Genomic DNA, 15202 nt, shown 5'->3' with positions numbered 1-15202 from the left:
GGAGCAGCAGCACGAGCACAGCCCCTCGCGCCCGTGTTTGACAGCTACTTCTTTGACAGACAGGCGGAAATAAAGTTGTCTCGCGTGCTGAAGGATGTGCACTTTCCAGGGCTGTTTTTTTGAGAATAAATGCCAAACCACACGCTTTGATCTTATACACTGTTGTTTAACCAAATAAAATGCAAAAAATAGACGCCAATGAATGCATTTTCTGCAGCGCTGCTTTAAATCACACGTGTTTTGAATGAAATGAACAATACTACACCTTATTTCCTTTGCAAATCATTAAAGATGCATGGACTGAGTCATACCGATTCCGTTGCAACTTCAGTGATGACAATCCAGGTAGTCTCCTGAATGTACTATAGTGCAATGCTGCTACCTGCTGTTGCACTCTTGAAGTTCAACTGTAACACTTTTAAATAAATGAAGCCTACTGTGTGTTCGTCAGGATCAGGAATTGAGTAAGACCACAAAGCTTTAAAAAATGAATTGTGGGTGAAAGTGAGTCTTTTGTACAAAATAAAATACTTGAGGGGCGTTATAAGATTGGGGAAACACCCCTTTATTTGTCCATATTTACGTTATGGCATTATTATATCTAAAAAAATATATATAATAGACGAAAATGCCAAACTCATGTTGTATTTGTTTTTGATGCCAGACGAGCAATAATTTGGATCTTACAGGCAATCTGAATACGTTATTATGAAATTAAATCACTGGTAAATACATCATGTTGAAATGTTAGTGCCACTGAATTTACATAATGTAGGTTAAATGTTTTATTTTGAAAGGTGTTTATTTTTAGTTGGCATGGTAATGGTAGTTATTATCAATTATTTTCTTGATAAACAAACTAAGAATTTGGTCTATAAAACTCCTTTTAAAATTCCCCATGTCCAATGTGGCATCTGTTAATGCCTTGTTTTGGACCAACGAAACCCAGAGATATCCTTGCCTCTTGTAAAAATACTTCAATGGATCTTGTTTCTACCCAGTGACTCCTGGATAGTGCATCACTTTGCTACGCACCCCAGATTGGACTCGAATCCACAATCCCTGGTTTAGGAGACCAGTGCTGTCTATAAATTAACAGTCACAAATGAAAAATGTCTGTTACAGTTTCCCAAAACATGATTCATTAGTCGAAAACATACAAATATATCCTGTTTACTATGACTTAGAAAACAGCAAATATTCATATTTGGAAAAACTCAACAATAATGGATTATCAAAATAGTATAAGATATTTATCAATAAACCAATCAATTAGGTGGTCTACATGGGATCAAACTAGTCTCCAGGTGTAAATGTAAAAGCCAGGCTATTATTGCTTTTTGCAATGCTTTCATTGTTTGTTTTTAGTACCCAGGGCTCCCTAGAAAGGGATATTGACACCATTTAATAGTTCTGGTGAAATAACATAAATTGAAATTGCATGTAACCAATTGCAATTATAATATGCTGTATGACTTTAAGTTAAGGGTTTTGCTTTTTTAAAGGCAAGATGCCAAAAAGCAGGCAGACTCTTGCGGCAGCAGTTGTTTCAAAGATGCACAGTATATGTCTATATCTATAGTGAAAATGGTGTGACTTAATAACTGACTTCCCTGATTTGACACAGGTGGAAGATACAAAAAGAAAACTGACAGAATTAAAAGTCACAACATTATTTTGCAAAAAACAACTTCACTATTACCCACTGGTGGAGGGACACTAATCTCAGGTGATTTTGCATTTAACCAGGCAACCTCAATGTTGGAATACCAATCATGACGGGACTTGCATGAGCATTTTTCCATACATACTGGTCAGAGAAGTGTGGTTTCTTATTTACAATCTACAATAGCACATCGTACAGTTTTAGGGTTGATCCTGATACCCTTCACACTGTTTCAGACACTGAATAAATAAATTAATGAATAATTTATGATAAACAATTGAATCAAAACAAAATAGCTGAGTGTGTTAGCTCCTGGAAGTGTGGTGATGGCTTTGAAACATCCTTTATATCACAATGTTGGAAGATAACAACTGATAAAATGAAAATAATTGATCAGTTAATTGACAAAATGAATGTGGGAGGGGAAAGAAAGAAAAATGTTATGTAAGCATCCTATATTTTCAGCGGTGGTAGCTTGGACAACGCTGGATTTCACTATTGAGCATCTATTTACTGATTCTTGAGTGTATCAAAACTATAAGGAACAGTGAGCCAAGCCAAAACAAAGAGCAGCGCCTGGTGTTCAATAATATGCCTGTTTAAATGCTTTAACATAGATTCCAAGGCGCATACAGAAAACAATACGCCAATCATTGATTGATGTCCTCTATTTCAAATTATTCATTTTAATAGCTTGAAAAAATATAATTAAATATGTTGAACATTTATATTACAGACATTGCATACAGGCATAACGTCAGACCCCTTGATAGTCGGAGGTCCTGCCAGTTGTAGGCGCTCTTCCAAGCCAAGCTGCAAAATCACAAATCGATTGTTTATTTGTGTTTGTTTACATTTTTCAAGAGAAAAACAAATGGCTTCGACTTTGTTATCGCCTATGGTGGATTATTACAACGATGAAGAGGAACTTGACAGCGTGGATGACGAGGACGATCGGAGTTTCAGGGGAAGAGACTCGGAAGAAGGTAAACGTTTAAACGAATTGACCCAAAAGCTTCACAGTCGGGCTCTGTCTACTTGTTGGAGAAGAAACGGAAGCGCGCGATTCCTGCTTTAAATGCAGCTGTTTTTAATGCAGCCTTTAAGGCGATCTACAGATTGAGCTCAACTGGAAAACTGTTTTCTTTGCACTTCTTAAACCAAGACACTGACTCTCCACCAAAGCTGGGAAGCCAACTCGTCCAATAAGAGCCCCAGCCACACGCAGTTAGCTTGCTAGTTAGCTACATAACAAGTTAGCTCTACCCGACACGACCGCCAGTCAAGTTTCTGACCGGTCAAGAAACATTTCAGAAGCAGGTGATGGAAACTAGATAAATGGAAAGCTTCAGTGCTGATAAAAAAAAAAAAATCCAACCTCCTGTTAACGATACTACAAACAAACTCGCTTATGTTTAAATGCTAAGTAGCTAGCGTATCGAGACTGACGTTACGCGCGAGACATCAACCAGTTTTAACCACATAAAGATACGATAACCCTTTATTAGCACACGGCGGGGAAATGTACAGTGTTACAGCAGCAAAAGAGGATAGTGCGATTAACAAAAGCTTCAATAATAGATGCTCAATATAATAATAGCATATGTACACAGTAAAACACAAATTAACAGTTCACATTAGCTAAAAACAGTTAAAAGGGGGGCGGGTAAGTGACGTAAAACACAAAAAGTTATAAATAAACAGACAACAGTGTGTGTATGTGTCTATGTAGGACTAAACATTACGTAAGTCTCAATATATAATTGTATGCATATTTACAGGAATTAATGATTAAATGCTAAAATTGATAAATAATCGCTGAAGTAAATAAATTAATTGTTTTTCTAATTCATTAACACTTCACAAATCTAATAATTAGACCACCTGCCTCATGGGCACATAAATACATAAATAAAAAAATGTAGGTGAACAAAAATGTAGAAATTATTGTATTACATACATTACATACATTCAAGTAAGTCACATTAAGTCGTGTGTGTGCGTGTGTGTGCGTGTGTATGTGTCCAGCGTGAGCAGTGCTGATTGTAAAGTCTTGACTGCTGCAGGAAAAAAAATATTCATCATTATAATTATTATTATAGTTATTGGATAGATCGGATTCTACGTCATTGTGTTATATATCTGCCGTGACTTTAAGTGAACTTTATGCATGTCACAGCCCACGTGGATCACACAGTTTTAATAAATTATATTCAACATGGAGTTCATTAGCCAACTAGCTGTAGCTACGTAGCATTAGCTCCGAGCATTGACAGGCAGGCGAAACTCTGCGTGCTGTGTCCACTGACTGCACTGCCCTTTTTCACACTACCCAGTGAGGCAGGACCGGGTAGCACTGGAAGAGAAAGAAAGGCAGGAGGGAGAAGCAAGGCGATGACAGCATTACAAGGTTAGCTAGTGTTCCTGACTTCCAAGAGAAGAGCTGGACATTGTGTTTTCTTCCTTCCTCCTCCGGATACACTGACGGTTCCGTTTCTGCGAGCTAGGACGACTGTTTTAAACAGCAGGGCTGAGCTAACTTGAGCTAGCACATTAATGCTAACCGAAAATGAAAGCTGCTGTGTCAGCTTAATTTCGACTGGGCCTTCCTCGCCCCTCTCTTGTGTCGGGGGTTTCGGAAGGTAACGCAAGGCTGAAACCTAGGTTAGCCCGGTGTTTATGAACTTGGCTCCCCAAGTTTGCCACATCGCACTGTTAGCTTCGCCTGGAGAGAGTTGCTGCTGGACTGTGACAGCACGACCAAGTTAGCCGGGGACCTGATTAATCCCACCATGCGGCAAATGCTTGTAAATGAACAGCTACATTTGTATTTGTAGTGATCCCTTTTGATTCAGTGTACAATCATTAGCTTTGTATAGGTAAAGTTTTGTCAATCAGAGGACATAGTGTGTGATCTTTCATGGCAAACTTGGATTTTCCCTGGTGTCCTATACCGGAGGGTATTCCCAAACAGGGTGTTCACCATTACCTACCGGTGCCACGCACGTCCTTTGATCTTGTCTGTCTCTGTTTGTCTGTGGACTCAACTTAATTGTCTCAAATTTGTATTGTAGTACATGATAATCTCGTGGTACACCATGCTGAAATTATCATTTTAAAACAGACAATGGGTTTTGAATTTGAGTTGAGAAATAGTTTTGATAATTTAGTCTTGTCTTCTTGTTTTCTTCTCGCAGACACGGAAGATGCCAGTGAAACAGACCTTGCCAAGCACGATGAGGATGACTATGTTGAAATCAAGGAGCAGTAAGTGTTTTGCAAACCATGAATCAGCTGTCAAACCTTAGTTTAAAAATAATAATAACATGAAGGTGGAAGAAGGGCTGAGAGAAAATTCAACTTGATCCTTTATCTTCTTTTAACGGAGTCATATGGTGATGACATCATATGGAGGCATCATTATACGCAATTACGTAGTCTAAATTGTTAATAACAAGCACATACTAACTCAATCTTTCAGAAAACCTGGTGAGTTTATATTTTGCACTGAAGTTCTTTATAAAAAAATCTTTTTTTCTATCTCCCACATATTCAATTCACACAGCAGTTTACAAAAATAGGCTTGTACCATGTGGATGACGAGATATTAAATGACCTATAGCAGGGTAGAAGATCTTGCCCTTATCGTCCAGTCCGAGGGGGAAGTTTTGAATGTTTGCCTGATGAAAGGAAAAGCAATATAAGCACTCATTTATATTTCATTACAGAATGTACCAAGACAAACTGGCCTCTCTGAAAAGACAGTTACAGCAATTACAAGAAGGTAATCATTTTGTATTTTACTATGACTAAAGTGTGTCTAACGGAAATGTATCTTCTCCTTGTGGGATGGGATTTGTGTGGGCGTGAGGATTCATTTAAATTTATTTAAATTTAAATTAAGTACACAGCCAGATAATAACTGATTAATCATGTCGGTGGTTAGGGATTCAAATCATCTGGCCCAAAGGCAGTTTCAGAGGCATTTTAAAAGTTCAGCCTTTCTCCAGTTATAAAGAGAAACCAGCTGTGAAACAGATGATGACTGATGACAAACAGGCCTTAGCCAAGACCAGCTCATTTAGAACTGTCAAGTGTGTTGCTTACCGATTTAAATTCTTTCTGAACAGTCGATTGACAATGTAGAAATAGTGTTGGCATGTTGTGGGCTCTTCCAAATGAGCCATCCAAATGAAGGTGCACGGTCAGTGTAATCCAGTCTAGACTGTGGGTGGGTTATGAGAGCAGCATGTCTTGGATGCAGGTGAGTTGGCTAGAAATACTGGTGAAACAGCTCATATTGGAATTTCACTAACTTCAGAACTTACTGCTCTCACTATACACAAACATCTATCATACTATCAGGATACAATACCATACAGTTCTTAATGGAAAAGCTGGGATTGCATAGATCTTCGTGTTTGGTAAATTACTCTTTTCTTTTTGTAGGTACACTGCAGGAGTATCAGAAGAGGATGAAGAAGTTGGACCAGCAGTATAAAGAGAGACTCCGAAATGCAGGCAAGTATTGGGGCGTTATTTAGAGACACCATGCTTTGCTTTGGATACATCCACACCGACCGTGTTTGCAGTAGATTATTCTGTTAGGATTTGTTTGTTTGGCCAGGGGAGAACATTGGCAATAAACAGTGCTGCGAAACAACTGCTCAGATGTGAGGAATGGGGAAATTAAACTTTCCCAAATGCAGGAGCTTATGGATATTAGAAGGGAAGTGTTGGCCATGGAAGTATAATATAGAAAGATGTCTGGTTTCCCACATGGCTGCCGTCAAAAGATTTGGGTAATGAACTTGTTTTATATTATTGCTGTATTGTACATCTCCGGGTTGACTGTAGTCTTGACTTCTAATCAATTTATTTAAAGCTTTCTGTTCAAATTAGAATTGCAGAAAGTAACTCTACTGTTGTTTTTTTTTTCTCAAGTTATCTTGTTAAAGTTCAACTTGGATTAGTCACTTGTCAAAACTGATGGAGGGGCTCCGTTTACATTCACAAGTCATACATTTGATGCACTTAAATGAATAAAGTAAGAATAACGCAATATACAAGATTAATGGGAAAAAGTACAGTGTCTACCCAGACATCATGATTTTGTAAATTTACAAGAAAAAAAGATCACAGTTGTTTTTAAAAAGGACTGAGCCAACTTTCTCTCTCTGCTCCGAACTCATCCATCTTTCACCATTTGACTGTTTTAATTATATTGGTTACTTTCATGTTCATGGCTCAGTGGCTTGTGTCTGATCAGCCTTTTCTCTTACTTGCTGTTTGTGCCAGAATTTCATGTACGTCTTTGCTGATCAAAACGACAGTTTGTTTTACCCAGAATGCACTCCAACACGTGCTTTTAAGTCAAGATATTTTCTTAAAGGGATATTTTTGCTGTAGACCCTGTTTTTTTTTTGTGACCCTACATTTCACCCTTCCTCTTTTCTAGTCTGGAGGGTAACCAAAGTTGACTGGTTGTCAACAGTCAGATATACTGTGCCATTATAATCACATTAAACTGATTTTGTCCTTTCCCTTTACAGATCTGTTTCTCCAGCTTGAGGTGAGGGCAATTCATCTTGCTGACTGACTGGTGTAGTTTATAAGGGATTGATTGACCTTTTCTTTTTTAGTATTGGAAGAAAAACATCATTTCCCCTTTCCATCATTTCTATCTGTTTCCCACTTCTGCAGACAGAGCAGGTGGAGAGGAACTACATCAAGGAGAAGAAGGCAGCGGTGAAAGAGTTTGACGATAAAAAGGTTGAATTAAAGGAAAACCTAATTGCAGAACTGGAGGAAAAGAAGAAAATGATCGAGAATGAAAAATTAACAATGGAGCTGACGGGCGGTAAGGGAGCCAGAACAGGATTATTAATCAGGGACTTGCTCAGCAGAAGAGAAATAAATCGGGTTTAAAAAAAAAAGATGTGGATGGAAGCAAGAGATTTTCCCTCTTCAAACTTTAATGTTAAGTTGTCTGATTAAAGTTGGATTGTCTGTTAGGGATGTTTATTTGTTTTGTTGAGAACATTTGGCGTTTTTTGGATGCTATTGTTGGGTCTCATTTTGTCATTATTTCTTTCATACAAAGACTCAATGGAGGTAAAACCTATTATGACTCGGAAGCTGAGGAGACGGCCAAACGATCCGGTCCCAATACCAGACAAACGACGAAAACCTGCACCCGATATCCTTCACATAAACCTGCCGTGTCTGATTAGCTACATAAACTGTTAGTCTGTTTGGGGTAAAGTATTCAGTATTATTTTTACTGGTAGTATTTGCACTTTCTCAAGATACTGTTTGATTCCCAGGGGAGATGTTTTGTATTGGTCAAAGAGAAGTCAGGGGTATAGTATCTTCCTTAACTCTTCACACCTCAGCTAAATTATTTGTTAACAGATGAACAGATAATGGAAGATCTAAGAACACTTAATAAGGTAAGTGTTTCTGATTATTTGCATGTCTGCTGAATCTTAGTTTTTGTAATTATGTCTTTTAAGATTCTCCTCTTCTTTTTTTACAGCTAAAGTCACCAAAACGACCAGGTATGTCAAAGCTCACCTTTTTGCGGCTTATTTTCCCTTGTTGAGCACAATAAGGAATAGGTGGTCATTCTGAGAAATACAAAATCTCAGCCAGCTGTTGGCTAGCTTAGCTTAGCAAAAAGACTCGAAACAAGGGAAACTCTTAGCTTGGCTTGATCCTAAGGTAAAGAAATGTGGACTGTTTTTTGACTGGGAGCAGTCACTTCCAATCTTCAGAAACCGGCACATAACCCCCCATAACACAGAAACATGTTGTTTTTACAATTATTTTTTTTTGTACAGAGTAAACAAACAATAACATGATAATTGGTGAGCTGGGGGGGGTTGTTAACCGTTTCCAGTCATTATGGTAATCTTAACATTAGCTGGCTGTAACCTCTTCCTGAATGGACAGAGAGGAGAGAGGCATTGGTTTTCTCATGTTTAAGTTTTAAGTTGAGTTTATTTGAAAACAGGGACAGTGCACATTAATAACATTACTGGCAATGCGCCAGAATTAGCCAAGAGGCTATTTTTCATCTGTAGTCCCTAGACAGATGTTAAAGTCACCCTAAAAACAGAACAGAATATAGAATATAGAAAAACTTAGACTAAAATTACAAAGTTACTAGCCAAGGCAATCTACAAAACATGCACAGCAGTTAACAAACATGACAAAATAGCATATATAACATCAATTTAGAAAACCTCATTCAAGACACATCACACCGCAGCATGCAAAGCATCCGTCTTGTCTCAGGAAAGTAGATGAGCATATTTCCCAAAGTTTCTCAAAACTATTCCTTTAAACATGAAACTACTAGTACATACTTGCATGGTGATACTAAACAGCTGTTTCTCCCTCTCCAGTGTCTCCCTCGTCTCCTGAACACGTCCCCTCCGTTCCCATGGAAAACCCCTCCCAGCGTTATGAGGCCCGCATCGAGGAGGGGAAACTTTACTATGACAAAAGATGGTGAATTTGAAGTTTCAACCCTTAAAACAGGCATCTCAGTGTTTCCCCTAACATTGTGCCATTTCTCACATAGCTTAACTACAGCTTATGTAACCACTAGAGGGCCACATTGCCATGGGTTTGAGGGCTTTGGTGTATAGAGTTAAAGAAACCGTTGACCAGACAGACACAGCTCTGATGCCCTCCTGTTTGAGAGCAGTGCTCTGCATCAGATGTGTCAGAACATAAGGTCATGTGAAGAAGGGTAACAGTAATAGAATTCTGTCTTATTAGCTGCTTACATTGACAGAGGAAGTTGAGAGGAGCGAGCTGTGAGGCGTGCACACGTTTCTTTCCAGGCAAAGTCTCATTTATTCATCGTGAAAGACGACACCATCACCATCACCATAAAGCCTTCACAATGAGCCACACGGAGCCACGTGCGTCATGATTCTTCAGTGGGCCCCTAATGATCAAACGTTTTGGTTGTCAGTCTCTTCCCCTGGGTTGCTTCTGTCCTCTGACAGTTTGGAGCTGTTAAAGAAAACAAGTTTTTGTTTTGGCTTTTCAGTCCAATTATCTATTTAGTGCCATCTCAGGAGGAATGTGGTTTATTCAGCTGGGTAAAATTATGTATAATGAACCCCTCTCCTGTCTGCACTTATGTCTATCCCGTATTTCTCACCTTGAATGCCGAATTAATGCTGTTTGTGTTTGCTTTTTCTGCCGACAGGTACCACAAGAGTCAAGCCATCTACCTGGAGTCAAAGGACAACACAAAGATTAGCTGTGTCATCAGCTCAGTCGGGACCAATGAGGTGGGTCGCACATAGAACTGGAGCCTGACCAACATGGGATTTATGAGAGTAATGATTTTAGAGGGGAAAGATTCATCAATTACCAATACCGCAGCCAACACAGTGGATTTTTGAGCTGGAAAGTAAATAGACCTTTTCCATGTGGATTATGCACTGATATGACTATGCAAAGGCTGCTTTTAAAAAAACAACAACTTTTTTTTACAATCAAAAACTTTCTTTAAGAATATTTACCAGTATTATACATAGTGTGTTACATTGTCAACCAATTCTAGAAAAAAATAATTAAGAAAACCTATTAAGCATCAATACTGTATGTTGAGTATCACAGTTGCTGACCATTTAAATAAAGAACTAATGTTATGACACCATTTCTAAATCAGCCCAAGCATCCTTAACATTATCTGTTCTGTAAAAAAAAGGTTACATATTTATACCGATGCCAATAGATACCGGTGTCTATGATGGGCTAATATGCGATACATCGGTCTAGCGCTACATAGAACTTTGTTTACTGCCTAAAATATGAGGCTGGTGCTATTCTCATTTCCTTTATTGTCAACAAATCCTGAGCATGGATCCTACTAATGAAGTATTGTCCATGTAGTCTGAGCTTGATTTATTTAATTCCTCTGTGCCGTAGTGCTCCATTGTTGTCCAAACCATTAAAAACACATTAATTAGCCACACTGTTGCACCGGGTGACACATGAACACACACACTGTAGTTTATTTTGACTCAATCCCACAAACACCAACCAGCTGCTGTAAATACTCACCAGAGCACCAAATGTGATGCACATTTATCCCCAGCTGAAATTAGTCCCCAACAAAGGGCACTATTTACTCTTGTTTGAGTTTAATTTGTCATCGGCAGTTTTGGGCTTTTGATGGGAATTGTTGACAATAATAAAACAACACCATAACACTAGTCTTGTGCGTTTTTAAATGTTAGTTATGCATTAGAGGGCCAGACTCTTGAGAGGGAGAAGGGGGAAAGATTCCAGCCACAGAGTTATTTTACTGGTGTTTGACTGTAACAAGTGCTAAATTCCCACTCTAATTAACACGAGAAGGAATGAGCACTGGAAAAGAAAAGCTCATCTTTCCGTGGCGCTTTCTGATGAAGAATGTAATGTGAATTTATTCCTATCGTACCTTGTATTTAACATGGATCTGGTTTATATTGATAGCTGTTTTGAAATCCATCTATTGCTAAAATTGACTGTATTGAGGAATTGTCTCATCTTTGTTCTCCAGATTTGGGTGAGGAAGACTAGCGACAGTACAAAGATGAGAATCTACCTGGGACAGCTGCAGAGAGGAGCGTTTATCATCCGTCGACGATCGGCTGCGTGAAACATTACCCCTCCCCACCCAACCCCCATCTGTTCATTTATCCATCCATCCATCCGCCCGCTCGTTTCCCTTTTTGGCGCATCTCAGTTGAGTTTGACATGTGGCCTTCATCATATACACAGCCCACCATTACACAAGCATACACACACACACTGTCTTCTGTGGCCAAGAATATCTCATCACATTTTATCTGTTTTCCCACATAGACCAAATGATAAGACAGTAAAAGTGGCCATATACGCAGCTGACTGTTTTCCAGCTTTATTTGTCACTATGTGGCATGTGTGTGAAGGCAGTTTAGTGGCGATAAACGAGCCCACTTTGATTTTTGTCTCATCCTGTCAACTCAAATCTTTACTACACCATGTAGTCTCATTTACTTTTATCATTAAGTTATTTTTCTTGAACAGCATCATATTGCCCCACAGAAACTGTCTTCAAGCCTTTGAAACTGTCTCACCGGTGTCGTGTAACAAAGAAATTGCTGAAAAACACAAGGAATTGCTTCGAGTGTGGCTAATTATTATGAAACACATGACTTGAGAAGTTCCAGTGTCCTTATACTGGGACATGTCATTTTCAGAAAATGCCTTTTGCACTGTTATCAAGAAATGGCTGTTTGCTTTGCTGAAGGTTTGTCCTAATAACATGTTTAAAAGTCATATGTATTAAACCCTAAATTTCTTATTTGAAAAAAAAAAAAGGTGAGGTTTTTATGTTTATTTTTTTGCCATTTTATGTGACCCTCTGCATATGCGAATGAGCTGGATTAATTCCACTGTATTTGCATGTGGAGCACTAAGTTGACTGTCGATTTGTACCGTGTTCCATATTATTAAAATGTTTTCTGCATTTTATTAATTTGATGAGATGGTTTGTTGCTTTACAAGAGGGTTCATGTTTCGAATCCCGGCTGGGGCCCTTCTGTGTGGAGTTTGCATGTTCACCCCGTGTCTGCGTCGGTTATCTCCGGGTTCTACAGTTTCCTCCCACAGTCCAAAGACATGCATGTGTTAGGTTAATTGATGACTCTAAATTGCCCGCAGGTGTGAATGTTTGTTTGTCTCTATGTGCCCTGTGATAGATGATGGATGGATGGTTTGTTGCTTTAATATTTATGAAATACACAGGTTTACTGGCATTATAGTAGTCATTATAAACAACACTTCAATGTTCACCAGGTAGTCACTCATTTGCAGTGTATGTAATCAGACTACATACTAGGACTTTGATCTGGTGTTTGTGCATAGCAGATACCAAAATACACATTAAGAATACACTAAATGTAAGATTACACACAAGAAATTGGTTCATTACAAATATATAAAAAGCGTTTACAAGTTATTAATATAGAACAACTAAAATATAAACACGTGCAGGTGATTGAGTTAATGTAAAGCACCATGATCAGAATTTACTGATGTACGAAATAGGGTTTGTATGTATGCATATGATGGTGTGTTCTTTATACTATGACCGCTTTTGAAAATTACATATCAATCACGATATATCGCAAATATTGAATCTTAACAGGCAACTTGAGAAATGAAGCCAATGCACTGGTGACAAAAACTGCAGTTCGAGTGGCTGCTTGTTGCTGTTTACAAGACAGAGAAAAAAAACAATAGAGCTCCATGGAACAAAACTTTACAGCAGAAAATGACATTTGCACCGTGGTACAGAAAACGTCTCTATAGCTAATTTCATTATTCCTGACAACTGTAGGGGGTTTAAATTATGTTAAGGCTTAAAGTTCTGCATAATTAAGGGCGTGGCTGCGTCTCAGGTGGCTCACCTAAGCTGTATGACTGCTCGGCAACTGTCACAAACGGTTCCAGTCCGATTTTGTGCTGTTGGTGCTGGATACTAAACTGACTCTGTGCCTTTTGGGGAAATATTCATGAAAATATCGAACTAATAATATAGCTTGCTGCGCGTTTCATTGGACTTAGTTCAAGTTCAAGAGTGAAGGTGAGTGAAATTCAAGTGTTGTATTATTTATGTTAATCTTGCAGTGCTGTCGATATCAATGTAATTAACTTAAAGTGTAATTCCGGCATAAACTCATCCCATGGTCTTTTTTGGCACTTACATGCATCAAATAAGCCATTGAGACAGTTTTTTAAAATTAAACTAGTAGTCAAGAGTCGCTAAAAGCCCGATGTGGCTAACACTGATTAGCTCGAGGCAGCACATGAAGGCATTTAAACAGCTTTTTTAACCTCTAATACTGCTCAAAATAACAATAAATCTCTGCTGTTGCAGGATAAGAGTCCCTACACATAAAACAAAGCACCAACAACGTAGTTAGTGAACCCAGAGTTTATTTAAAGTGTTTTGAAGACTTGTACCAGCTCCTCTCTAGTAAAGTCCATTCAAGTCAGTTACCAAATGCAATCCGAAAGGAAGGAACCCATTGATGGTTTATGTAGGAATCGGTCGCCTCTTCCAATTTATTCTGGGGACATGGAAAAAAGTGTCCAGTACGGTTTTTAACAAGAAATGTTAAGTCACTTCATACAGAAATCCTGGTCCAATAGCCAATATAAGCGCCCCAAGCCACCCCCACCCCTGATTCCAGATCAATTAAACTGAACCGTAACCGTAGTTAGATATGAGACTGATGCCAAAAGACTCAAATGAAATCCACCCTAGAGACCTCACATTAAATGCCTCAGTGTATGTTATTCTGACCTGAAGCAAAAGCCAGACATGGGATGCAATAAAGGGAGCAGACACTCATCACACTCACTATCAGCTCATTTCATGCCTTCGCAAGAGACTGAGCAATCACACCTGACAGCTTCTGGACAACAAGCCTTTTGAGATGAGCCTTGCTTTTTGTGCAGCATAGCAAAACCGTAATTGCCCTCCTTGTCAGGCTGTGTCATTAAGTCAGGCGAAGTGAAACATGCCATCCGGTTAAAGCGATAGGACACACAGGAGGGAAAAGGCATTCTGCTCGGCCGACGGAGACCTGTGCTGAATGCCAAATAATTCAGCTGTTTACAAAGTGGAGGGATGGTCGGGAGCAGCTGTGTGAGTGGGGTGGAAATGTGAGGAGACTTGGTCAGGTTGATTATATGGAGACACCAGCAAATCAGTGTGATGTGGAAAATATTCCCCTGTAGACGCTATGAACAACGAGATGGAAATATGACAAAGACATTCAAATGCTTCTCTTTTCTCTGCTATTCATATAGATCAATTTGATATATTATCAAACTGTTTTAAAATGAGCATGTTCTATGGAAATGATAGCGTATTCCCTACAAGAGTTTCTCAATCAGGAGTCCATGGACCCCCAATGGTCCGTGACTGTATTGCAGGGGTCACCGGAAGATGTTTTTAAGTACACATTTATGTACATACGTATGTTTGCTTGTTTAAAGCTGCTCTTATCAATTGGCTTATATCAACAATGAACTATTTAAATGAGGAAGGGAAAGGAGTTGAAGTGAGCCTGCATGCAGGTCTGTTAAGCTTACATTGTTGAAACAGAGCAGCCAATGTTGGAAGCAAAACAACAAGTTAGTGACTTTCCTGCAGCCAAGAGAAAATAGAGAAGCGACTGTAATGACAGCGAAACACAGTGAAGACTCACACACACTGTGCTGCAACACGTTTTTAGATTTAATTAAAGGTATTTTTTTTATGGAATGTGTAAAAAAACGCCAAAAAACCCCCACTAATATCCGAAAACCAAAACTGAAAACTGAAAAACGTACCCAACAAACACATATCTGAATATAATAAATATATATTTCATACTAGAAAGTTGTTTATTTGGCATTCATTGACTACACAACAATGTAACTATTAATAATGTACTGTTTCTTCTTCTTTAAAACAGAGAATTTCTCTCC

General features: G+C 38.7%; 1 protein-coding gene across 2 annotated transcripts; it reads left to right on the top strand.

Moving 5' to 3' along the window:
- Positions 1 to 2497: 2497 nt before the first annotated feature.
- suds3 (SDS3 homolog, SIN3A corepressor complex component) lies at positions 2498 to 12184 on the top strand. 2 transcript variants are annotated; one of them, XM_083912508.1, is made up of 12 exons: positions 2498 to 2652; positions 4864 to 4933; positions 5395 to 5450; positions 6116 to 6187; positions 7219 to 7238; positions 7370 to 7526; positions 7770 to 7865; positions 8057 to 8118; positions 8205 to 8226; positions 9076 to 9181; positions 9894 to 9978; positions 11238 to 12184. In XM_083912508.1, the coding sequence occupies exons 1-12, from the start codon at positions 2541 to 2543 to the stop codon at positions 11334 to 11336; spliced, it is 957 nt and encodes a 318-aa protein (XP_083768634.1). In that variant the 5' UTR covers positions 2498 to 2540; the 3' UTR covers positions 11337 to 12184. The 2 variants fall into 2 exon arrangements, with proteins under 2 accessions (XP_083768634.1, XP_083768635.1); XM_083912509.1 differs by lacking the exon at positions 2498 to 2652 and adding an exon at positions 4017 to 4076.
- Positions 12185 to 15202: the final 3018 nt, after the last annotated feature.

Source organism: Echiichthys vipera (assembly GCF_963691815.1).
Source record: "Echiichthys vipera genome assembly, chromosome: 4".
NCBI lineage: Eukaryota > Metazoa > Chordata > Actinopteri > Perciformes > Trachinidae > Echiichthys > Echiichthys vipera.
Note: the sequence above shows the minus strand (reverse complement) of the source record. Positions and strands in the feature narration are given on the sequence as shown.

Bases quoted from the DNA above. Each gene is read 5' to 3' on its own strand.
- suds3 (XM_083912508.1), top strand. From the start codon at position 2,541: ATGGCTTCGACTTTGTTATCGCCTATGGTGGATTATTACAACGATGAA. The intron at 2,653-4,863 runs GTAAACGTTTAA...TTCTTCTCGCAG, and splicing joins GGGAAGAGACTCGGAAGAAG to ACACGGAAGATGCCAGTGAA. The intron at 8,119-8,204 runs GTAAGTGTTTCT...CTTTTTTTACAG, and splicing joins ATCTAAGAACACTTAATAAG to CTAAAGTCACCAAAACGACC.